We start from the raw sequence: 26015 nt of genomic DNA on the forward strand, positions 1-26015 counted from the left end.
TTGGGGTTAGCAGATGTAAGCTTTTATATATAGAATGGATAAACAAAGTCCTGCGATATAGCACAGAGATCTATATTCAATATCCTATGATAAACCATAATGGAAAAGAATATAAAAAAAGAATGTACATATATGTATAACTGAATCACTTTGCTGTACAGCAGAAATTAACACAACATTGTAAATCAACTATACTTCAATAAAAAATATTGAAAAATAAAATAAAATAACAAATTTATTCACTCACAGTTCTGGAAGCTAGAAAGTCTGAAATCCAGGTGTCTGCGGAGTTAGTTCTTTTAGGAGGTTCTGAGGGAGAATCTATTATGACTGTCTCCTAGCTTCTAGTAGCTGCCAGCAGTATTTGTAGTATATCACTCCACTCTCTGCCTTTGTCTTCACATAGGGTAGTGCCCACCCTAATCCGGTATGACCTCATTTTAACTTAACTAATTACAAAGATCCTATTTTAAATAAGGCCACATTCTGAGGTTGTGGGTGAACATGAATTTTGGGGGGACACTGTTCAACCCATACAGCATATGTTTTGATTTTTTATATGGTTATTATTTGAGTACATTTTATATACCTTAATTTTTCTGTTTCATAGATGGCATAAGCATCATTTTAACAGTTTGGTCTTTCATCAGGTGGCTAATTTACTATTAACACTTTTTTTTAATATTGTTGAACATTTAGATGATTACTAATTGTTACCCAGTTATGAATAATTATTAATATGTGATAGATTTCTAAAATTGGAATTACCAGAGTAAAGTGTATGAACACTTGTAACATCCAGTTTCAGCAAACTCTAAATCTGATGTCTGATTTTTTTTCTTCATCCTTATGTACGGGAGTACTGTCAGTACTTACATACTGACTTGAATATAAATTGATATTATTACTTCCCTTCCATCTCTTATGGTCTCTTAGAGTGAAACATTATTCACGTAGCTTTTACAGTATTACTTTAGATTAGACCTGTATAGTTGTTGATTGATATCTTTTGCATGAATGGTAGCCTGGACATTCACAAGTCACTGTCTTTTATTTCTAATTTAAATAAGTTAGCATTATGAGAGATGAGTTATAAATATTACCTAATTTTATACATTAGAAATCGAAATACTTGAATTACACTAAATATGCATGTGTACCTATGGGCATCTTTTTCTCTATTTTAGCATGGATGTGTTTCAAAGATTGGGCTCAAATTCAGCTCTGATGTTCTCAAAAATAGCATCATTTGAAGAAGCATTTGTATATCTTCAAAAGTTAATGGAAGCTGTTAAGGATATTCTTGAAGGAATTCAGAGGTAAATACTAACTAATTTTAAAGTTTATTACTTTCATCTTTCTTTTAGGTTTATCAGCTTTTTCAGAGTTGCTGGGAGTCTTCCAGCAAGTTTTATAAACTAATGGCTTTTAGATTTAACTTTTTTCCCTCCCTTGCAAAGAATCCCTATTTCTAATTTGGACCACACAAATGTTTCCACTTTTTTCCTTTCTAGAAAAAAATAGACCAGATTGTAAGCTTCATAAGGAACTTTATTTTCTTTATTGCATAACTATAGCTCCATGAACAGTGCCTGACACATAATGGGCCCTCAGTAATTACTTGTTGAATGAAAAATATGTGTTAAGGTAATTATCACTGCCCTTTAAAAACAAATATATGTTAATGTTTGTTAACATGATTGATTTCATCCAATACAGTCTCACAGTACCACAAACTGGAAAAGTTTGAGAAGCAACGCAGTCTTTTTTTTTTTTTTAAGGAACTCCTTTATTTATTTATTTATTTAATTTATTTGTGGCTGTGTTGGGTCTTCATTTCTGTGCGAGGGCTTTCTCTAGTTGCGGCAAGCGGGGGCCACTCTTCATCGCGGTGTGCGGGCCTCTCACTATCGCGGCCTCTCTTGTTGCGGAGCACAGGCTCCAGACGCGCAGGCTCAGTAGTTGTGGCTCACGGGCCTAGTTGCTCCGCGGCATGTGGGATCTTCCCAGACCAGGGCTCGAACCTGTGTCCCCTGCATTGGCAGGCAGATTCTCAACCACTGCGCCACCAGGGAAGCCCGCAACGTAGTTTTATGATGCTTTGAGACTTAATACATACGTGATTATTTTAAATATTTGTGATGTATATAGAAAACAGTTCCAGAAAGGTATAGAATGGACCATACCACCTGTGTAGCATGAAGTCAGATGTTTTCTTTTGTGGCACTGAAGAAGAATACTAAACTTAATCTTGCAATTTTTTCTGTATATACCAAAGTTGCTTGACCTGAATTAGGCATGCAGCTTGCTGACAGAAGAATACTGTTCTTTATAAATTAAAAAAACCAAATCAAAACTGATTTGATTTTAGCATGTCAAATCTATTGTTTAGATTTTTAAAACAATAGTAGCTTTTGGTTTTGTTTTCACTTCTCTTTAAGGGTTTTTGGAAACTTCATCTTGTTGTTAATGTACAAAGCATTTGTACCTCTTTTTGGATCACTTGGCTATTATGATTCTTAGAATAAAAAATCACCAAAGCTTTTTGCCACTCTTAAGTTACTAATGAATTGAAGATGTAACAGATCCCAAGACAAGTTAAGTATCATCTCTAAGTGCATGTAGTCTCTTTTTTTATTTAAGGCAATATTAAACAAGAGTAGCTCTATGAAGAAGAAATATTCAGTTCTGATGTTAGCTATGTAAAAGCTGTTGCATCTGCTACATTGCATAAAAGCCATGCTTGACACATTACCTTTTCTACAGAAAGTAGGGATATTAGTCTGAATTCAATTACTCAACAAATGTTTATTGAGCACCGCCTGTGCTTGGCACCATGCTAGCTCTGGGGAATCAAAGATAAATGAGATGCAAACTCTGACTCCAGTGAGCTTGTAGAAATAGTGCAAACAATCACATTGAAACAGATAATTGCAATAGAGAGTTATATTTTAATAGGAATACAGGCAGTGGAGCCAGGGAGAGTCTGGGAAAAGATGAGACTGGATCAAGGTTGGAGGGGAATGTCTTATAGGCCGCATAAAGCAGTTTCCACTTTATCCTGTAGGCTAGTATTTCACACATCCAGAGCCGTCAATTATGTGCCTTGACAGAAGTGTTTCTCGTCCAAAAAAATTCGGAAATATTGCATACTATATTACCCACTCAGAAAATCACTATACATCCATTAATAGCTTTTATAGACTTTGCTATAGAGAAAGCTTCTTAATTTTAGAAGCTTTAAACATATTGTTCCCTGGACCCCACCCCAGAGATTCTGATGGAATTGGTCTGAGGGTGTGCCTAGCTATCAGGATTTTACAAATTTCTCCAGGTGATTCTAATGTGTAGGCAGTGTTGAGAACCACTATCCAGTATGCTTAACCAGCTGTTCTCAGAGTGTGGGCACAGAACTAGCCTCATCATCACCACCTGGAACTTGTTAAAAATGCAAATTCTCAAACTCTACCAGACCTCCTGAATCGGAAACTCTCGGGGTAGGGCCTTGCAGTCTGTGTCCTCCAGGTGATTCTGTGCACACTAAAGGCTGAGCACCATGGGCCTAAGTGGTGTTCTGCCCTGGTGGCCAATTATAATCATCTGGGAGCTTAAAAAAAAAAAAAAGAGAGAACAATGGCCGGGTGCTGCCTTAAACCTATTCAATCTGATTCTCTGGGAGTGGGACCTGGGTGTATGCATTTTTATAAACTCCCCTGGTGAATCTCATGTGGAGTCATGGCTGAGAAGGTATAGCATGTACTGCTTTCATAAACTATATCTAAGGAAGTAAATACTTGAATTTTAAGGCTGATTCAGTTTTGTTAATCTTTCCTGTAAGTGTACATACCTCCAGGAATAAGAAAATGTTAGTTGTTCTGCTACTTTTTATCATGTGACCTGGAGTAAATTGTCTTGAGCCTCAGTCTTCATCTATAAAAGAGGCATAATAATGCCTTCCCAGAGCTTTTCATAAAGTTATTGTGCTTTGAAAGTCGGATGTTGGTATAACTAACCAAACCAGCGATTCTCTGCTTATTTGTTGGGGAAGATAAGAGTTCTAGGTCTTATCCCAGGCTTACTGAAATCACAGTATCTGTAGGTATTTTGTAGAGGAGGGAAATTGTATTTTTAACAGGCTTTCCAAGAGATTTATGTGCGGTTGGTGGGGGACCACAGTTAAAGAAATTAATCCAACCTCCTGTAATAAATATACTAGAACCTCTTGAGTTACCAGCAGAGGGCATTATGATTAAAAAGTTTGCCCGTTTAAGCATTCATTAATCAACAGAAACTACTAAAATTGCAAGTTTTTTTTTAAACCTTCAAACAGTGGACATTTGAAAAAAAATGTAGTAAAAATTAATGTATATTGTTTTGTCAAGTGAATATGTGGTCTTAAAATCCTTTAAAAAACAGGGTCATGTTAAAGTAAGTTCAGTTAAAAAATTGGCGGTTGGCTAACTTATGAGTGGATTTTTAAACGTTGAAAAATACACTCAAATTTGTAGTGACTACAAATTCATTAGTATTTTGGATGCTTACTAAAATGAAATAGTTTCATTTAGTTTTGAGATGCATGCTCAGTGAATATTTGTCAACTCTATTTCTTTTTATTATAGCAGATCATTTATAGTGTTAAATTACGAATCAATAATAGATGACCTGTTAACCAGGTCCTTCAGTTAAAGAAGTGAATGCAAATGTGTTTGTTGAACTAAGAGTTTGGGCTTCTAGTTCCAGATCTTTCCCATTGTAGCTGACTTCAGGCATGTCATCTACCCTAAGCTACAGTTTCTTTCTTTAGTAAGTGAGAATACTCATGCCTTCTTCACGTGATGTGTATGAAGATACTTTTTAAACTGTAACGTATTTACAAGTGTTAGTCTTTATTTTCTCTTTAAAGCTGATATGTTAAACTTGAAATGTTTAAAAGTGTGTTATTTCAATTTTAATAGGGGTCTAAACATGATTGTCGTAAGTTAAGATTGAAAATATTGATGTAACAGTTCTTCACACAGTTATACAATTAGGAGCAGAATACCTAATTTGGTAAAAGTTGAAAATGGGATGGGAATATCGCTGATTTCTATACTTTCTGCACACTTTCTCCTTGGGTAGGAGAGTGAACTTATTTGCTCTTGGTTTAGAGATTGCTTCTCTCTTATCTTTCCTTTTATACGTATACAGGATTAATTTGAGCACTTTTGTTAATGGTTTTCTTATCTAAACACTAGCGAACTAGTCAATACTCTTTCCATGTAAACAAAAGTGTTTTAAGATTTATTTTTTAGGGCAGTACAATCTAGTCTCATTTTATACTTTAGTGAACTTATGTCTAGATTGATCAAGTTACTCTCAAGATCACAAAAACCTTTTGCTTAGTATATAAAGATTATACAGCTTCATTTGGAGTGAAAAATTAATCGAAGAGTCATATGGAAAATTCTAAAACTAAGAAAACTTCTACTTGTACATTAATCAAAAAACATTAAATGTCTTGTGCTTAGATTGACATATCTACAAAGTTAACTAAACAGGTCATGTAATCCAAATCTGAGGCATACTATAAATGTGTGCAGCTTCAACCTGAAAGATAATACTCACAATAACAGTGAATGTATGTTTTTGTGTCTGTGAAGTAGATGATGAGCTGCCTGGTTTAGAAGCAGAGGAGAGGAAAGGGGGAGGATGAGGGTAGGAAATTGCAGTCTGCCTACGTTTTAGAATCATGTTTGTGTGTTTCACCTTTCTAAAATAAGGTTGAAATTATTAAAAAGAAAAAAACCCCAAATTGTAGCATTTGAACCCAAAACTATAACTAGACCATGCTTAAGTGTGTATATTCATTTTATCACTTGGTTTAATATGTAAAACTTTGTATTTCTGTGTCAATTTCATGAACTCTAGATTTCCAGCTCAAGTAGCCTTGGATGAAGTGGTTAAAATAATGAATGTTTTCTCAATTTCATATTTTGAATCTTATGGGGGGGTTATCAATAACTTGGCACATTTTGTGGGTGAGGGAACTTTTTTTATATGAAGGGATATCTCAAGTTTAATTAATTAATTTTTATCTCTTAAGCTTAGATGATTTTTTTTTCTAGCTGTCATATTTGGTTTGATTGTTTTTAAATATAGACTGAGTGCTCAATGGTGCCTTGGACACAATCATATTCTGGATGGACATTCATTTGTGATCATAGTACATGATTTTGGAAAATGAGACTTCTGCTTGAATTTAGGAAAGGAAGATGATTAATTTTTATCATCTTCAAATGCTTTTAGTAATCTTCAAAACCTTTGTAACCTCTGTTACGTTCCTGTGGCTTTGGTTTGAAATACCTTATAGAGCTGGTTTTCTAAAACAAAACAATTATAATCACGAAACTGGGGATTTTTACATGTGTGTGTGTTATTTACATATATAAATCCTTATTAAGTCTCACAAGGAAGAATTTTCCTTTTACTCTCTTACCCCATTTTAACATAAGAACAAAACATATACTGGTATAACCATACATAATTCCTGGGAAAAGGAATCCTACAATCACAGCAGTTTTTTATATCTACTAATGATTTAGTAGCTTCAAAGAGTGTGGAGTTCGCATTTGAGAGAATATTAACTTAATATTGTATGTTTTGATAGCTGACCTCTTGAGGTTTTAGAAAGGTTATTTAGAAAAGGTCATCCTTCTGTTGACACAAAGATAACACTCTTTAGGCTGTTTTATAGATTAAGTTAATTGTTGAAACAAAAGTTTTTATGAAAGACGTAGAAAATAAAGACCTTAAAATTAGTGGCTTTTCAGCATCTCGACTCATTGCAGTGTGCAAGATGTTCAGCCGTTGATAAAAAATTTTCTTTGTCTAGATTGGAGAGGTTTATCCATGTTTAGGTCTGACCTACTTTCTTTGAGGCTTGGCCTTTCTACCCTTAGATAATTAGACTTCACCTTCCCTCCCCCATTAGGGTTTCCACAGATACCACTGCACCTCTGTATCAGATTTTTCATATACCCCATGTCCTGTATATCAGTCACTATGTTGAGTAAGAGAAAATAATACAACCTTTTATTTTAAAATGAAAAGGTTTAGTTGCTTCACCCTCCATGCTATCATTTTAGACCTTTTTCATAATTTATTTCATAATCAGCTCCCTAAGACTTTGACCACTTTTAGGGCAGGAACTTTGCTTACTTTTCTTCATTTTACTTTTCTATACCTAGATTTATACCTGTATGACGCATAGCAGATGGTTTAAAAAAAAAAAAAGCGGGGGGGGGGGGTGTGTTGAATGGTTGAATGAGTCTTTTATAGTCTATCTGGTGGAGGGCAACTTCTTGTAGGGCTAAATGCTGCTAATAGTACTACATTATGACATTAGATGAATAGGTAATATAGAGGTTCCAAAAAAGATACAGAAGAGAGAAGCACAAGCTATGAAAGGGTAAAGAATAAGAAAATCAGGAGGAAGGAGAAAGACTGGAACAAAGAGATTGAGGAGATAAAAAAGGTATTTATGTCTAGAACAGATGATGGAGCCTCCAGTAATTTGCCCAAATGGCTCTTGTGGTCCCATGTTATCCTTAATTGCTTAATTCTGATCTCTCTATATCAACTATCTAAATTAGGGTTACTAGAAGGAAAGACGAGATGTAATGGAAGTGATTGAGACTTAAGGAATATAAGCAGGCGTTTCTTATATAAGACATATAATATATATAAAATATAGACAGTAAAAGCTTTTTATGGTATCTATATTACAGTTTGATAAACACAGGTTTAACATAACATTTATAGCAAATGTATGTAATACATAGTAAAATTTATATTAAATTAGCTGACAAAATATGTGGCATCCACATATTAATCTGACTGAATTATCCAACACAGCTGATATTTTTTTAACCTTCCTCTTTAATGCTACTGAAGGTAATAGATCACACATGACTTACTTTTTAGAATAACTAGATTTCATTTTATACATTTGAAGCTCTTATCTATGCTTCCTAGCATTTGTAATTCAAGAATAGGCAATAAGGGCCTTTATTTTTATCCTAAATGTCAGCGTTGTGAGGACCTTTATTTTCATCCTAAATATCTGCGTTGTGATGCCAGTTATTCCTGCTACCCCTAAAGCATTTCTAAGTGTCGGTGTTCTTTTGTTTTAGTCAGTAAAATCCAGTTTTGGTGATGGAGTTAAATATTTCCCACTTGATCACACCAGAATCAAATAATCAAATATAAATGAAGATTACTTCTTGAAGATAACAAATATTTTACTTTGTTTATAGAGTTGTTTTCATTTAAAATCAATACTTTAAAATTTTCCTTTTGTAGCTGGTTATTTTTTTTTTTTTTAACAGCTAGTTTTTTTTTAAATTAATTAATTTATTTATTTATGGCTGTGTTGGGTCTTCGTTTCTGTGCAAGGGCTTTCTCTAGTTGTGGCAAGCGGGGGCCACTCTTCATCGCGGTGTGTGGGCCTCTCACTATCGTGGCCTCTCTTGTTGCGGAGCACAGGCTCCAGATGCGCAGGCTCAGTAATTGTGGCTCACGGGCCCAGCTGTTCTGCGGCATGTGGGATCTTCCCAGACCAGGGTTCGAACCCGTGTCCCCTGCGTTGGCAGGCAGATTCTCAACCACTGCGCCACCAGGGAAGCCCTGTAGCTGGTTATTTCTGCCTAATGATTTATTGATCTGATAATTTAACTAAAATTCCCCGCTATCCCTGCTATTAAGTCACCCTAAGAAATGCTAAAACTACCAAACACTACATTTTTCAGAGAAGCAGATGGGATGAATGACTGACTAAATCAGTGGGGTTAGACATCAGTAAAATAAATGAAATGGGGTGGGGGATCAAAGGTGCTCAACAAGGGCTATCATAATAATTTTAACTTAAATAGTAAGTATATAATAAATACATGGATAAAGCAGATGATCAGTTCTAATTCCTTCTTACAGAGTAGTTGTACAAAAGGTTTAACGTTAGAGTGTACCCTAGACTCTAGGATTAGTCTCATCTATTTTGAGAAATATCTTCTTGTGCCTCTAAAGAACTTTTAACACTGTAGTAGACCAACCATCTGCCCATAGTGAGAAGTGATGCAATCAATGTTCTCAAGGCTGTTTCCAGTAATATAAAAGGTTGAGTCCAACTCAGGACAATGTTTTCTCCCTAGAAGATAACTCAGTAAACATTGATTATACGTCAGAAACCCCTGGAATTATGTTACATTTTGATGGTCCAATCCTTGTCAATAAGGCATAATAAACCTTCAAGAATCAACATATACTTACCATTAGTAATAATGTAACTGGAACTATAAGTTGTAGATTTTCCAATTAATGTTTCTTTTTTTTAAATTTATTTATTTATTTTTGGCTGTGTTGGGTCTTCGCTTCTGTGCGAGGGCTTTCTCTAGTTGCAGCAAGCGGGAGCCACTCTTCATCGCGGTGCGCGGGCCTCTCACTATCGCGGCCTCTCTTGTTGCGGAGCACAGGCTCCAGACGCGCAGGCTCAGTAGTTGTGGCTCACGGGCCTAGTTGCTCCGCGGCATGTGGGATCTTCCCAGACCAGGGCTCGAAACCGTGTCCCCTGAATTAGCAGGCAGATTCTCAACCACTGCGCCACTAGGGAAGCCCCAATTAATGTTTCTTTTTTGCTAACATTAAGATAGATTATGTTTTGACAGCACGTAGCTATATATTTTCCCCAACTTGATTGTTGAGCTAAGACAAATAAGTAAAATCATCAAAATTATATTTTTATATTAAAGATAGTTATTTATGCAGATTTTATTTAAACTCTTGATAATGTAGATGAAAAAGTGTGAGTACTTTTGTACAGCATTGGAGTGTAAGGTAGTATAAAGAATGTATCAGTCTTCTTTAACAGGATTTGCATCCATTTACTAGGGTGACTATCCTAGAAAAAGTGAAATACTCAGACCTTTTGGGGGGTTACTAGATACTGACTCTGAGTTAATACTAATCTCCGGGGACCTAAAATTTCACTGTAGTTGGAGAAATGATCAGGGAAACAGATCTACCTTGATTAATAAGCAGTGACTACTGGTTTGTTTGGAAACTTGGAAAAAACAATTTGAGGACTGGTGACAGGAAAGTCTAGAGGAGAGATGTGTGGATGGGCATCTTGTAATGGGCACAGAGTATGAGGGTATTTGTGTCCCATGTGAGTACTCATCAAAGACTACCCACTGCAGTGGAGACTCTCAGTAGTCAAACGGACAAGATCAGCGGTCCTGTGGATGTCAGTCACCCTCTTCCCCTAGCCACCGCAGTGTTTGGTCAGTGAGCTCATATGCAAAGGGACAATAGCAGCCTGGATAACATGAGCTCAAACGTGGGACTTCCCCTTATGAAGGCTGCTCTGGACGCTACCGCTGCTGAGAGCCCGAACTGCCAACAGCTGAGGCAAATGCTACGCAGTCTATAAGGCACCATTCCCTAGGCTACCATCAAGCCACTAGTGGCAGTGATTCAGACCCCTTCCGTCACGAAGGGGGCAATGATTTGTCCTCACTGGAATAGACACTTCTTTTAAGTATGGAATTAACTTCTCTCACTGCAGTGCTTCTATAGCAAAAGAAGTACAGCTATGGTTACATGGAATTCGCTGGCTTTATCATGTACTACTAATCTAAGGAACTGGCTTGGTAACACACTGTAGAAGACTTATTTTCCATACCAGCTGTAACCTATGAAGTTAGGGTGCTGTCCTAGATAATGCTGTATATGATGCTGTTTCTTCCTTAGTCAGAATGTAGATCCAAGAATCAAGGGAAACAAGTGGTAATGGTTTCTCCACAATTAAACCAAATAACTCTTCTGTTAACAAGTACTGTTTCAGTCATTGCTGAGTCAGGAAAACAGAAGCCACTCTAGGTATTTCAAACAAAATTTAATATACAAACTTAATTTCAGTGCTATTGGAAGGACTGGAAGAGCAAAGGGGAGAAAGTGGTAATATCTGGAGGGGCAAAAAAGAGGAAGATTTTTAATGGATTTTGAAATTTTCTGTATCTTGGTGCCCTCTGTACCATAGGAGCACAATACTACATGATTACTGTACTTATTTTTAAAAAGTCAACAGTTCCTCTAGATTGCTTGGAAATAGTTGTAAACAATTACAAGAAGTGGATGTGATCCTATAAAATATTTTGTGTGTAGAAGTAGAAACATTCTTCAGTCTAGTGTTCCATTCAATTAAGGTGTAATTGTTATGCTTCCTTTACATATATAGGCTTAGGACCTAGTGTACAAGCAACCATCTGTTCTCAAACAAAACAAAGAAACTCCAACTTATTTTCAGAACCTTTAATCAGGAATTAATTTTCTTTCATAAATGTGTAAATTTTCAAAGAAGTTACAGAGATTTTATTATAACCTGAGCCAATGCATTTTTCATACCTGTGTGTTTTCAACTTTCTATTGAAAAGTCGCTTAAAATAGAACTCCATGTTCAGAAATTTAACTGCCAGTTCTTCAACTTAGATACTTCTGTGACAGAATGACTGATGTAGGAAGGGGCCATTGTCTATACACCTACTTCTTATGAATTTCTACACTCCACCTCAGGTCTGTGTCTTACCTGGGCTCAAGGGTGATTGGTTCCTGCTGCCACGATCATATCTGTCTACCACCAACAGAGGTACTAATTTCTCTTCTCATGCTGAGATATGGAAAATATTCTCTCTTAGTTCAACTAAGATACCGTAGGACTTTATAGAAGGAACCTTCACTAAAAGGCTAATGAATATATGACTAAGCAAAAGGAAAAAAAATAGACAAAAGCAGTTCAACAATTCCTCATGCTGAACCAATCAAAAGATTAGCTGCAAAAGAAATTTCATACTTTGCAGTTTATGTAGTTGATGGTTTTTTCCCTTACCTCAGCCCTCATGTTCTGGGTCACCTATTGCTAAATCCCAGAACTTACTGGCTTAAAACAATAGCAGTCAATTATTTATTTTCTCTAATGGTTCCAGGGCTTGACTGGACACGTGTGGGTAGTTCTCACTTGAGAGCTCTTGTGCGGTTGTGGTTAGATGGTGTCTGGAGTCATCTCAAAGGCTGGCTGATGCTGGCTGTCAGCTAGAACACGAACATGTAGCATCTCCATGTAGCCTGGGCTTCCTCATAGACTGAAGGCTGGTTTCCAAGATCATCCCAAAATAACAGGTGGAAGCTCTATTGCCTGTAATGACATGGCCTCTCTTGACTGAAAGTGTTATTTTGCTTTCATTCTTGATTAATACTTAACTGTGTGTAGATTGTAGGTTGACAGTTATTTTCCCTAGGCACTTTTTAAAAAATATTTATTTATTTATTTGGCTGTGCCGGTTCTTAGTTGCGGCACGCGGGATCTTTTTAGTTGCGGCATACAGGGTCTAGTTCCCTGACCAAGGATCGAACCCGGGCTCCCTGCATTGGGAGTGTGGAGTCTTAGCCATTGGACCACCAGGGAAGTCCCTCCCTAGACACTTTGAAGATGTAATTTCATTATCTTATATCTTCTTGGAAATGAGTAGTCAGCTGTCAGCATATTGCTTTTTTCTTAGCTGGTAATCTGTCTCTCCCCCAACCCCCGTCACACCCTGGAATGCTTTCAAGATTTTCTTCTGTAACGTTTATGTTTGGTAATTTTATCACAAGATGTCTAGGTATAGGTTTTGTTTTATTTATCTTTCTTGAGATGTGGTGTGTTTTCTTCAATCTGAAGACTCATATCTTTAACTCTGGAAATTCTCAATTATTATCTCTTCAATTATTCTCCCCCTCATTCTCCTTAATTCTCTTGTTTCGGAATTCCTATTGCTGACTCTCCTTATTCTGTCAGCCGTATCTCTTGACTCCTTTTTTCTTTTTTCCATCTCTTTTATCCCTCTGTGCTGTGTTCTGAATAATTCTTCAAATTTATTTTCTGATTCATTAATTATTTTTACCAATTTTTAATAATTTTATGTAATCATTAAAAATATATAATACCTTCACATTGCTTAAAAATAATTCAGTAGGTGAAAAAGAATATACAGTGAGTGAAAATTCTTCTTTCCATGTCTTTTACCTCAGTTAGCTCATTATCTTCAAGGACAATCAAAATTAATTAGTGTAGACTCTCTCTTGTCTATACTTTTGCTTATGCTACCTGTTATAAAGTGAGACTAGCCTGTAAGCTCTATAAGGACAAGAACTCTTTGTTTTGGTTTTTGATATATCCCCACCTCACCCAGGAGTTAATGTATAATGAGTCATCAATTAGTACAGAAATAGAGAGAAACTGCCTGGTCACCTGGATCTTAACACCATGATTTCATAGTTTTAGAAGAGTTCATCCTCAAATTTGTAAGTTTAGGAATTTTATTTTACCAGTTTACTGAAAACTTACCGGACTCAACAGTAACCAAATTTAGAAGAAAGCAAGCTGATATATCAGAATGCCCATTTATTTATTTACATTGAAATCAGTAACTGCCAGCTGAACCTAAATATTTATAAATTAAGTGACTCCTAGAGGAAAGTTTACGCTGCAAACTAGATTACTGCCAAGTTTTCTTGCTGACTGCTGGGGATGTTGACCTCAAGCTAAAGTAATCTCTTTTCTCCTCTGGAATTTTATTTGCCAAATAGTCAGGTCAGCCTTTCCCCTATACAGGGATATTCTTTTTCTTTAATCCCCTTTTCTAAGCTCTGTGAAAACTACTACTTTTTGTCAATTATGTCAACTAATAGTTATCTGAAAATGTCAAAACACAACTGGTCAGATTTCAGTGTTACTTACATTGCTTAAATTACATTCCTATTTCCCTAAGGTGCTATCTTGATGACTTTGATTAGAATTGGCTGATTACTAAGGTCTATCAGCAGCATGTTTGCACACCATATCTTAGGGCTGGTATTAATCTCATGTGTTACATATCTAGAGGCATTTTGTATACTGGGTAGGAAAGTGGTCATAGAGCCATCTTCCCTGGGCTCATATCACTGCTCTATTACTTCCTAGGTTTCTGACCTGGAGCAAGTTACTTAAAACCTTTGTCCTCCGTTTTCTCAAAAATGGAGAAGTAAAAGTATCTTCTCACAGGATTAATGAGGAAGTGAATTACTATATGTAAAGGACTTAGGACAATTTAGAACAGTACCTGACAAATAGTATATAAATTATTACTATTGCTGTTGTTTTGTTGTTATTATTCTTACTGATTTATATTTCAGAAAAAAGATTTTTTTTTGCCTTGGTTCTAAATTGTGGAGGTTTACTCTCTTTGGAAACCATACTCTCTGTGTGGACTAACTATAGGATCATTCTTATACTGTTCTTGTTCAGATGCAGCATTACCTTAGATTACTGTGTGTTCCATAACTGATCCTGTTGACAATCCCTTTACTACTTTTCCATATTAGTATCCTTTTTTCCTACTGTTAGCAGAACTTCTGGTTCCAGCATTAACTCCTTAATGCCTGGGCTATTGTGATCATCTTCTAATAGGTCTCCTTGCCCTTAGGCTCCTTTGACAGTTCCTTAAACTCCTTAAATCATATTTTAATGGTTTCATTTTTTCCTTTGTTCAAAAACATTTATTTTCTCTTATTCCCCTCTGGTTCAAATACAGCCTTTCCAATTTGTCAGACAAGGCTTTTGACTGCTTGGTCCTAACATACCTTTTTAGTCTTACAGTCCTCTAGACTACTTTGTAGTTAAGCCAAATTAATTTTTTTGTGGTTTTCAAGGCAAGCCTTATGTTTTCTTAATTCTGAACCTTGACACAATATCTTCTCAGAGCTTGGAGTGACCTCTTAATCTACATGTATTTTTCAAAGTTTTATCCATTTGTCCAGTCCCAGTTCAGAAGCCACCTACTACAAACAGACTTTACAGTTGGTTTGTATTGAACGCTTAAGGTTCTTAGCACATGTTGCCTCCCAGTATAATTATTTGCAGACATTTTATCTCTGCTCCTAAATTGTGAACTCCATGAGGCAGGATCAATATCTTATATCCTTGGTATTCCCGAGGTATCTTGCATGTTGCTTTGAACCCAGTACTATTTGATAATAGTAATAAATGAATAAATAAGTAACATTTACTAAGTAGTTAGTATGTCCCAGTCACTGTACATAGGTAAAGCTCTTTACCTATGTGATCTTGTTTGCAACAGAGAAAGAGTTTGTTCACGAGGCAGCCAAGTGAGGAGATGGGAGAACAGATTTCAGATCCACCTCCCTGAAGGCTGGGGGGCTTGGGGTATTTATGGGCAAAGTGTATAGGGTGGTCAGAAGTGCAGGGGAAGGTGACTGGGGGTAGGAAAAAGGTGCGGTAATTGCTGCTTTGCTCAGGCGTATCTGAATTACATGCTTCTTCATGGGATGCGTGTTCAGAAAATGGCAGCGTTAGCATGCTCTGAAGATAGAGTTTTTGACCCTCTGACGTGGAAAGGTCATCCCCTGGACAAGCAAGTCTCTTCTGCGCAGACTCTGATTGGCCCCATTGGTTCCCCACAGTTTCAGCCAGTTTTGTTGTCTTACGAGCAGAGGGGTTTTTAACAAGCTGTTCCCTTATCTGCTCTTCTGTAAGACAAGCTCAAGAACTTCTGTTAGTCACCAGTTTCTATTAAACCTATGGGGCATGGTTTCAGGAAGGGTTTTTTAAGCCTGTGGGGGGCAGGCTTTCACTATCACACCCATTTTACACATGGGGAAGTAGGATCACAGGGATTATATCATTGCCCAAGGTCACACAGTTTATACTTGGCAGAATGACTTATTGAGATTGGTCTGATTCTAGAGGGCTCACTTTTTAAATACACTAAACTTTCTGACTGAAAAAATTACTTTAAAGTTAGTTATATTCCAGAGGTATTTTTTAGTTGGTTTCATAGAACTTTAGAAAACTTCTAAGTTTAATTTAAAAGAATATTAAATTACTGATCAAAAAAATACGAAATATCTTTGCCTTAGGAGGAAATTTTCCTTCTTTGTTTTTCCAAATTTGTCTTTTCTACCTTTCATTTTTCTGAGAGGAGAATGAGTACACTTACCTTGGTTGAAATGAATCTCCCAAAAAAGGTTTCCACTGGTAGATGATCTTGTCTCTAGAGACAGATGTTAACAAATGAAACAACTGGGGTAACAAAAGCAGGAAAGAAAACTGTATCTGGGTGATATTGCTGACAGCCCCATGCAATTTGGAAGAGTGGTTAAGACCTGTCTTCAGGCTGGAATAAAAAATTCCATCCTGTGGAACAGTCAGACTAGGTCAAGGTTAAGTTAGCAGCCATGTACCAACACAGTGGGTTATTCATAGAAAAAAAAGTAGGTAAATTTGTTGTTTTGATGCATTTTAAAATATGTCATTTGCTTACATTTTTTACTTTGTAATGGATTAGATATGTATTTTAGAAATGCCTTAGAATTTATGATGCATAGTTGGATTGGAAACAGTATTTCTAAGATTGAGAAGAGAAAGGAAAACAATGGTTATTTATTTTAGAGGTAGAGTACACACGGTATCTTAGGTAGTACCAGAGGGATAATAAAGATATGTGAAACTATCCTTAAGCCCAAGGGGCAAATGTGATGTTAGAAATTTGAGGTAAAAACGCATAAGAAAGAAGCCTGGAACACACTGGAAATGAGTAGAGAACAAAGGACAAGGGAGGAAACAGGATGAAAAGATCCAAAACATTCGTGTTTGAACAGTGCTGGAGTGCTCGTGCCTTTTTAAATTGGCCATGCCTATGTAGCAAGGGTGGATTAGCCCAATTTATTATTACAGATCTGTAAAAGCAGACTGAAGTTGAATTATCAGAAAGATAGACTGAAAAGTTCCAGAGACTGGCAACACAAATATCTGGAAATTCCCTGGCGGTCCAGTGGTTAGGACTTGGCACTTCCACTGCCGGGGCCTGGGTTCCATCCCTGGTCGGGGAACTAAGATCCTGCCAGCCTCGTGGTTCGGCCAAGTTAAAAAAAAAAAAAAAAAAAAAAATCAAGGAAGGAAGGAGTTCCAAAAGAGAAGGAATCTTTAACAGTGTCTTGTTACTACTGAGAGGCCAAAAAAAAACCCAGTCCGTTAGATTGAGCAACATAGAAGTCGTTGGTGAATTTGTTGGTGGCAGTTTCATAAGAGTGTGGGGGCAGACGTTAAACATCAGTAGGCCAAGCGGGGACGGGGAAGTGAGGAACGGAGGCGGCAGAAGGATGTCGTGAAACTGCGGGAGGTCATGAGGCCAGGGGAAGAGACTGTGTTCCAGATTTCCTTGAGAAAACAGTCAAGTCAGTGTAAATGTTTCTTAGATAATATCAGTATATGAAAAGATAAAACCATTCATAATAAACATCAGAGTTACGGCAAAGACAGTGATTTTGTAATAACGATACATGAAGTTATTCTTGACCCCTTCACTGCAGTGATTCTAAAGTCTTCTGGTTCCTCAAAAAGGCCTTTCTGCTAGGATTTGCCCTCTTATAAATGGAATCATACAGCATTTGTCCTTTTGTGAGAGGCTTATTTCACTTAATACAATGTTTTCAAAGTTCATCCATGTTATAGCCTGTTGTAGCCAGAATTTCCTTTTTAAAGCTCACTAATGTTCCACGTATATGCCACATTTTGTTTATCCATTCATCTGTTGGTGGACACTTAGGTTGCTTCTACTCCTTGGCCATTATGAGTAATGCTGCTGTGAACAAAGATGTACCGATATCTCTTTGAGTCCTTGCTTTCAGTTCTTTGGGGTACATACCCAGAAGTTGAACTGCTGGATTATGTGGTAATTCTATCTTTAAATTTTTTTGAGGAACCACATACTGTTTTCCATAGCAGTTACACCATTTTACATTCTCACCAACAGTGCACTAGGCTTCCATTTTCTCCACATCCTCATCAACACCTGCTATTGTCTGTGTTTTTAAAAGTAGCCATCCGGGCTTCCCTGGTGGCGCAGTGGTTGAGAATCTGCCTGCCAATGCAGGGGACACGGGTTCGAGCCCTGGTCTGGGAAGATCCCACATGCCGCAGAGCAGCTGGGCCCGTGAGCCACACTTGCTGAGCCTGCGCGTCTGGAGCCTGTGCTCCGCAAAGAGAGGCCGCGATAATGAGAGGCCCGTGCACCGCGATGAAGAGTGGCCCCCGCTTGCCGCAACTAGAGAAAGCCCTCGCACAGAAACGAAGACCCAACACAGCCATAAATAAATAAACCCAAAGGTTTAAAAAAAAAAAAAAAAAAAAAAAAAAAGTAGCCATCCTAATGGGTGTGAGGTGGTATCTCGTGATTTGGTTTGCCTTCTTTTTATAAAAAGTCTAATGCATTTTAAAAGCTCTTTCAGTGTTGATTAGTTAAATGTATTTGTATTACAAAAGAGTTTTTTTATCTTCAAATTTTTTTTCCTCAGATTTATTCTAAATAGAACATTTCTCTAATGTTTTTGATCTATTACCAATGTCTATATATAGTGAGGTGTGCTTATAATAAGGCAGTAATAAAATTGTGTCTCAGCCCCAACTGGATATATTGAGATCTTACAGCACTAAATGGTGGGAGCACAAGATAACTCAGTCTTCTGTTTCTTTCACTATGAGCTCGTATCTTGGCTCTACCCCTTCCCTGTGATCTAGAGAGGTCTTATTTGCCATGTTACAATGGAAAGATAGTAGGTACCTGGTAGTGAGGTGTGATTAATCAGCTAGGAAATAACATTCATAAAATATTAGGAGGAACTGTGATTATTATGCAGATTTAGCTGGCATATAGTGGGCATAGGACTCACTGAAGACCTAGTTGTGAAGACCTAAATTGTGAAGACATCATTGAGCCCGATAGGGGCCTCAACACTAAGTAGAAGAGAAATGAGTTGGTTTTTCATACTTCTGGCCCCTTTCAGTACACTGTTAGTACTACGCCTGGAACTGGCCTCCAGCAGCACCGTCTCGAGTGGTAAGGTTATCTTTTAGCAAGAAGCATAATGCTATGAAGCAAAGCAAAGTAGTTATTTGGCAGCTAACTACTCAATGAATTCCACAACGGTCTCACATTATGGGAAGTGGTCCATCTTGCTTCTAACCTTGAGGTCCATGGCTCCTCAAAGCTGAGCCCCCAGTATTTATGAATGTCAGCTGTATTCATTTGCTAGGGCTGCCATAAGGAAATACCACAGACTTGGGTGGCATAAACAACTGAAATTTGCTTTCTCACAGTTCTGGAGGCTGAAGTCCAAGATCAAGGTGCTGGCTGGGTTAGCTTCCTCTGAGGCCTCTCTCCTTGGCTTGCAGATGGCTGCCCTCTTGCTGCCTCTTCGTATAGTCATCCTTTTGTGCACGTGCATCCCTGGTGTCTCTGTGTATCAGAGTTCCTCTTATAAGGACACCTCTTATAAGGACAGTCAGATTGGATTAGGGCTCATCCTGATGGCCTCATTTTAACTTAATCACCTCTTTATAGGCATCTCCAAATATGGTCACATTCTGAGGTACTGGGGATTAGGGCTTTGACATATGAATTTTGGGGGAACACAATTCAGCCCATAACAGTAGCCAAGGCCCACTAACAAAAATAAGTGCTGGATTTGAGGAAACTGGGAGTGTTGTGATAAAACTCTTGGGACACATGACAGCTGGCATTTTTCAGAATTTCCTGAATAATGGTATAGGATCCTAGGGTCTTCTGACCTAGCCTCACTAGACCAATCCAGATCCCTTTGCTAAAAAATGTCTCTTTAGTTATGAATGAAGAGCCATCCATCCAGTACTTGACCAGTGTATCACAGAAGGAGATGTGACAGAGGCTTGAATTGCACCTTGTCATAGACTCATTAGCTAAGGTAAGAATATACTGCTTTGTGAACATAGTTAAGATTTTTCTGAAGATGGCTTTTAATTGAACACTAAACCTAATTAGTGAGATGGATTTTTGATACCACCACAAGCTGTCTTTTCGTCAGTCAGAGATTCTAAATATTTTAGGTTCATTTCCATGACCTTTCTGGGAATAAATTGTAGTACTGATGTCAGTTCCCATAATTCATATGAAGTCACATAAAGATAAAACTGAGACTAGGAATATGCATGTTTTGTCTGGGTTTGGCCAACACAGCTAAGCAAAAAGTTCAGTAATATGGCTGCAGCTGATTATCATAGAAACAACTTTTATTTCTAGGAGTGCTCCTGGATCCTGGTAATGTGAAGCAGTATGCTCTCATCTGGTTGGTAGCCAATGGGTAGGGCATAGTTCCTGTGTTTCTCCATGTTCAGATCATATTTTATAGATTATGTTCTGTATTGATAATAATCATGTTTTTGTTAGAGTTTGGCTCCACCTTTACCTTAATTGCAATAATTAGGGATTGAAAATGTTATTGGTTACATATTGGCCATCTTCTCTGCCTTTCATTTTTCTGGAATTCCCTTATTGATGTTTACATCAACATCCAAGACTAAAGAGAGAAGATTGTCACCATTCATATGGATCACGTAAAAGTTCACTGCTGGACAGACTTTACAAGGAGGTAACAAGTCCCCAAACGGTTTGAACTAAGTATTTATTTAGTTCTCAGTTGATAAGCTACAGTGATAATTGGGGGTGTTTTTTAAGATAAGAGGTAGAATAATAATAATAGCTAACATTTTGTTGAGCCAAGAACTGTTCCAAGTATGTTATACATACTAACTCATTTAATCCTCTTAACAGTCCTGGGAGATAAGTATTGTTATTGGCCATGTTATACATGAGAAACATAGGTGCAGAGAAGTAAAGTAATACACCTGATGCCACTCAGCTGGAAAGTGGTAGAACTATGATTTGAACTCAAGCAGACTGAGTCCAGAGACCATGATCATCATCATTATATCGTTATGCGTAAATGCCAATGTAGAAAATACATTGGCGGAAGAGGCTGGTGACCCATATAAGAGAATTAGTGGAAAGTGTATGGATATGTGGTGTTTTAACCTTTCTGCAAAATTAACAGAAAGCTGTAGTATTTGCCAGTATGTTCTGATTGTATGTATGTTTATGTGTAGCACACATGTAAGCCGTATAATCTTTTCCTTAATCTAAATGATATTTTCTTTCTGTAGAATTTGCTTTTATAATTAAATTTCAAATGTAGTCATTAAAATTACCTATAAACTCTCCTTGTTCCTACCACCAACTTTAAAAACAAATCTCCAGTGTTCTGAATAGATCAAATTTTAATTATTAATTGTATCCAAACTAGTCCAAAGTTCCTACATTTAATACCTATATCTACAAAATTCTTTGCTCTAAAGGGAAAACAGGAACATAAAATAATTTATTTTGTTTAAATTTAAGTTGTTTAACTTTATTTTTTTCTTTTTACCATTTTTAATTGCATATGGTGTTCTTTTAAAATCTGAGGCTGATGGATATCTTCCACTTGCATAGCTGATTTCACCAAATTAACTATAGAAAACATATGATTTTAATTTTGCTTGTAATAAAGGACCCCCAAAAATGTACTCTTAAGATCCAGTACCTTTTTCCTGATGAGTATATCCTATTGTTAATTTTATAAATTTTCACCCAGTTTATCTGTAATACAACTTAAATTCATCATCAGCAAAATTCAGTTTGCATGTCACTGTATTAAAATAAGAGGAACATGGATGGAGCTAGAGATTATCATACTAAGTGAAGTAAGTCAGACAGAGAAAGACAAATATCATATGATATCACTTATATGTGGAATCTAAAGTATGATACAAATGAACTTATTTACAAAACAGAAACAGGCTCACAGACATAAAAAACAAACTTACGGTTATTAAAGGGGAAAAGGGGTGGGGGAGGGATAAGTTAGGAGTTTGGGGGTAGCAGATACAAACTACTATTTTGAAAAAAAAGAAGAAGAAAAAGGACAGAACTCTAGGGTCAGAATGATCTGAAGTTGAATCCTAGTTCCATCCATTTACTAACTCTGTCACCTAGATATGTTAATTAACCTTTTTTGTATTTGTTTCCTAATCTATAAAATGGAGTTTATAATAATTGCTTTATTAAATTGCAGAAATTAAAGGAGACAGGATTTGTTCCATCCCTGGCACTTGGTAGATGCTGAATAAATATTGTCCTCAATAAAGATGTAATAGTTGATTCATAGTAAAATTTAAGCTCTGAGTCAGTTCTTAGCTTTGGAGAATGTACAATGAGTTTTTAAAATAATGTTGTAAACAAACATTTTTACTTCATGTAATTACGTATTTTTTTAAAAATAAATTTATTTATTTATTTTATTTTTGGCTGCGTTGGGTCTTCGTTGTGGCGCGCGGGCTTCACATTGTGGTGGCTCCTCTTGTTGCGGAGCATGGGCTCTAGGCACACGGGCTTCAGTAGTTGTGGCTCGTGGGCTCCAGAGCACAGGCTCAGTAGTTGTGGTGCACGGGCTTAGCTGCTCCACGGCATGTGGGATCTTCCTGGACCAGGGCTCGAACCCGTATCCCCTGCCTTGGCAGGTGGATTCTTAACCACTGCGCCACCAGGGAAGCCCTAATTACATATTTTTAATCTAACTTCTTTATTGTGGTAAAATACATGTAAAATAAATTTACGGTTGTTACCATTTTTAAGTGTTCTTAAAAATGTATTAATGGGGTATTAAATACATTCATAATGTTGTGCAACTGTCACCGCCATCCATATCCATAACTCTTTTCATCTTGTATAACTGAAACTCTATTCCCATTAAATAGTAACTCCTCATTTCCGCTTCCTCCCCAGCCCCTGGTAACCACCATTCTGCCCATCTATAATTTTGACTACTCCAGGTATATACACAAAAGAATTGAAAATAAGGTCTTGTTCCTGTGCAAAGGGCTTGCTGCCCGATTCGCATACAAGCCAGTACTATGACACCAGCTTTTGAGAAAGGAAAGACTTTATTGTGAGGTTGACCAGCAAGGAAACAAGGAGGCACGGCTCTCAAATCTGTCTCATCAATCTGGGGTTTGGTCAAACTTTCATGAGTTAGGGGAAGAGGGTTGGTTTGAGCCCTGGTGGGGCAGGTTTCCATTGGAGGGCTTTGGAACTTGGCCATATATGGTAAGGTTAGGTAAAGGGGCTTCAGCACTGGATCTTCCTGAACAATGGACCCTTCACTTTTTTTTTTTTTGTTCTAATTTTTAATGAGCAGACATTACTCTTTTTTTTTATAATTTTATTACATTTTAAAAAATTTATTTTTGTATTTATTTTTGGCTGTGTTGGGTCTTCGTTTCTGTGCAAGGGCTTTCTCTAGTTGTGGCAAGTGGGGGCCACTCTTCATCGCGGTGCGCGGGCTTCTCACTATCGTGGCCTCTCTTGTTGTGGAGCACAGGCTCCAGATGCGCAGGCTCAGTAGTTGTGGCTCATGGGCCTAGTTGCTCCGCGGCATGTGGGATCTTCCCAGACCAGGGCTCGAACCCGTGTCCCCTGCATTGGCAGGCAGATTCTCAACCACTGCACCACCAGGGAAGCCCAACCCTTCACTTCTGAAAGGGTTCTGGTCACATCCGGTCCTTTGGTTCTGTGGAGGGGAGAAACTTTGGTTCCAGGTGTTATTTGAGGTCAAAATTTTCTCTTCTGCGTGTGCTTCGGCTGCATGACTTATGGTTTTGTTTTGTTGTCTCTGAAAAACAACTCAGTATCTTTTTAGATACAGGACAGGGCCAGTTTCGGCTGGTTCTGCAATTATAGTGTCAAAGAGATATTTACATACCTATGTTCATAGCAGCATTATTCACAGTAAGTAAAACATGAAAGTAACTCAAGTGTCTGTCAACAGAGGAATAGATAAGCAAAATGCGGTATATGGATAACAATGGAATATTATTCAGCCTTAAAAAGGAAGGAAATTCTGACATATGCTATAACATGGATGAACCCTGAGGACAGTATGCTAAGTAAAATAAGTCATATAATTAGTTTTTTGTTGTTTTTTTTTCATGTAATGTCTGAAACATTTATATTAACATATTTCCATACAAATAACCCAATGAAAGTTTAGTATTAGTTGTTTTGTTTGTTTGTTTTTTTATACTGCAGGTTCTTATTAGGCATCAATTTTATACACATCAGTGTATACATGTCAATCCCAATCCCCCAATTCAGCACACCACCATCCCCACCCCACCGCAGTTTTCCCCTCTTGGTGTCCATATGTCCATTCTCTACATCTGTGTCTCAACTTCTGCCCTGCAAACTGGCTCATCTATACCATTTTTCTAGGTTCCACATACATGCATTAATATACGATATTTGTTTTTCTCTTTCTGACTTACTTCACTCTGTATGACAGTCTCTAGATCCATCCACTTCTCAACAAATGACTCAATTTCGTTCCTTTTTACAGCTGAGTAATATTCCATTGTATATATGTACCACAACTTCTTTATCCATTCGTCTGTTGATGGGCATTTAGGTTGCTTCCATGACCTGGCTATTGTAAATAGTGCTGCAATGAACATTCGGGTGCATGTGTCTTTTTGAATTACGGTTTTCTCTGGGTATATGCCCAGTAGTGGGATTGCTGGGTCATATGGTAATTCTATTTTTAGTTTTTTAAAGAACCTCCATATTGTTCTCCATAGTGGCTGTATCAATTTACATTCCCACCAACAGTGCAAGAGGGTTCCCTTTTCTCCACACCCTCTTCAGCATTTGTTGTTTGTAGATTTTCTGATGATGCCCATTCTAACAGGAGTGAGGTGATACCTCATTGTAGTTTTGATTTGCATTTCTCTAATAATTAGTGATGTTGAGCATCTTTTCATGTGCTTCGTGGCCGTCTGTATGTCTTCTTTGGAGAAATGTCTATTTAGGTCTTCTGCCCAATTTTGGATTGGGGTGTTTGTTTCTTTAATATTGAGCTGAATGAGCTGTTTATATATTTTGGAGATTAATCCTTTGTCCGTTGATTCGCTTGCAAATATTTTCTCCCATTCTGAGGGTTGTCTTTTCGTCTTGTTTATGGTTTCCTTTGCTGTGCAAAAGCTTTGAAGTTTCATTAGGTCCCATTTGTTTATTTTTGTTTTTATTTCCATTACTCTAGGAGGTGGATCAAAAAAGATCTTGCTGTGATTTATGTCAAAGAGTGTTCTTCCTATGTTTTCCTCTAAGAGTTTTATAGTGTCCGGTCTTATATTTAGGTCTCTAATCCATTTTGAGTTTATTTTTGCGTATGGTGTTAGGGAGTATTCTAATTTCATTCTTTTATATGTAGCTGTCCAGTTTTCCCAGCACCACTTATTGAAGAGACTGTCTTTTCTCCATTGTATATCTTTGCCTCCTTTGTCATAGATTAGTTGACCATAGGTGCGTGGGTTAATCTCTGGGCTTTCTATCTTGTTCCATTGATCTATGTTTCTGTTTTTGTGCCAGTACCATATTGTCTTGATTACTGTAGCTTTGTAGTATAGTCTGAAGTCAGGGAGTCTGATTCCTCCAGCTCCATTTTTTTCCCTCAAGACTGCTTTGGCTATTCGGGGTCTTTTGTGTCCCCATACAAATTTTAAGATGACTTGTTCTAGCTCCATAAAAAATGCCATTGGTAATTTGATAGGGATTGCATTGAATCTGTAGATTGCTTTGGGCAGTATACTTATTTTCACAATGTTGATTCTTCCAATCCAAGAACATGGTATATCTCTCCATCTGTTGGTATCATCTTTAATTTCTTTCATCAGTGTCTTATAGTTTTCTGCATACAGGTCTTTTGTCTCCCTAGGTAGGTTTATTCCTAGGTATTTTATTCTTTTTGTTGCAATGGTAAATGGGAGTGTTTCCATAATTTCTCTTTCAGATTTTTCATCATTAGTGTATAGGAATGCAAGAGATTTCTGTGCATTAATTTTGTATCCTGCAACTTTACCATATTCATTAATTAGCTCTAGCAGTTTTCTGGTGGCAGTTTTAGGATTCTCTATGTATAGTATGATGTCATCCGCAAACAGTGACAGTTTTACTTCTTCTTTTCCAATTTGTATTCCTTTTATTTCT

At 37.2% G+C, this 26015-nt stretch overlaps 1 protein-coding gene across 6 annotated transcripts in view; it reads left to right on the forward strand.

Moving 5' to 3' along the window:
- Positions 1-26015, forward strand: part of SWT1 (SWT1 RNA endoribonuclease homolog) — a 103280-nt gene that overhangs the window by 53940 nt on the left and 23325 nt on the right. For 5 of the 6 annotated variants that reach the window (XM_068541408.1, XM_068541411.1, XM_068541412.1 and 2 more), the window contains one exon: positions 1188-1319. In XM_068541408.1, coding sequence (XP_068397509.1) covers positions 1188-1319 — 132 coding nt within the window. Of the gene's footprint in view, positions 1-1187; positions 1320-19744; positions 19846-20456; positions 20525-26015 lie in introns of those variants that run through there. The other variant, XR_011073646.1, reaches the window with a different exon arrangement.

This window comes from Eschrichtius robustus, chromosome 3, assembly GCF_028021215.1.
Source record: "Eschrichtius robustus isolate mEscRob2 chromosome 3, mEscRob2.pri, whole genome shotgun sequence".
In the NCBI taxonomy this organism is placed as follows: Eukaryota; Metazoa; Chordata; class Mammalia; order Artiodactyla; family Eschrichtiidae; genus Eschrichtius; species Eschrichtius robustus.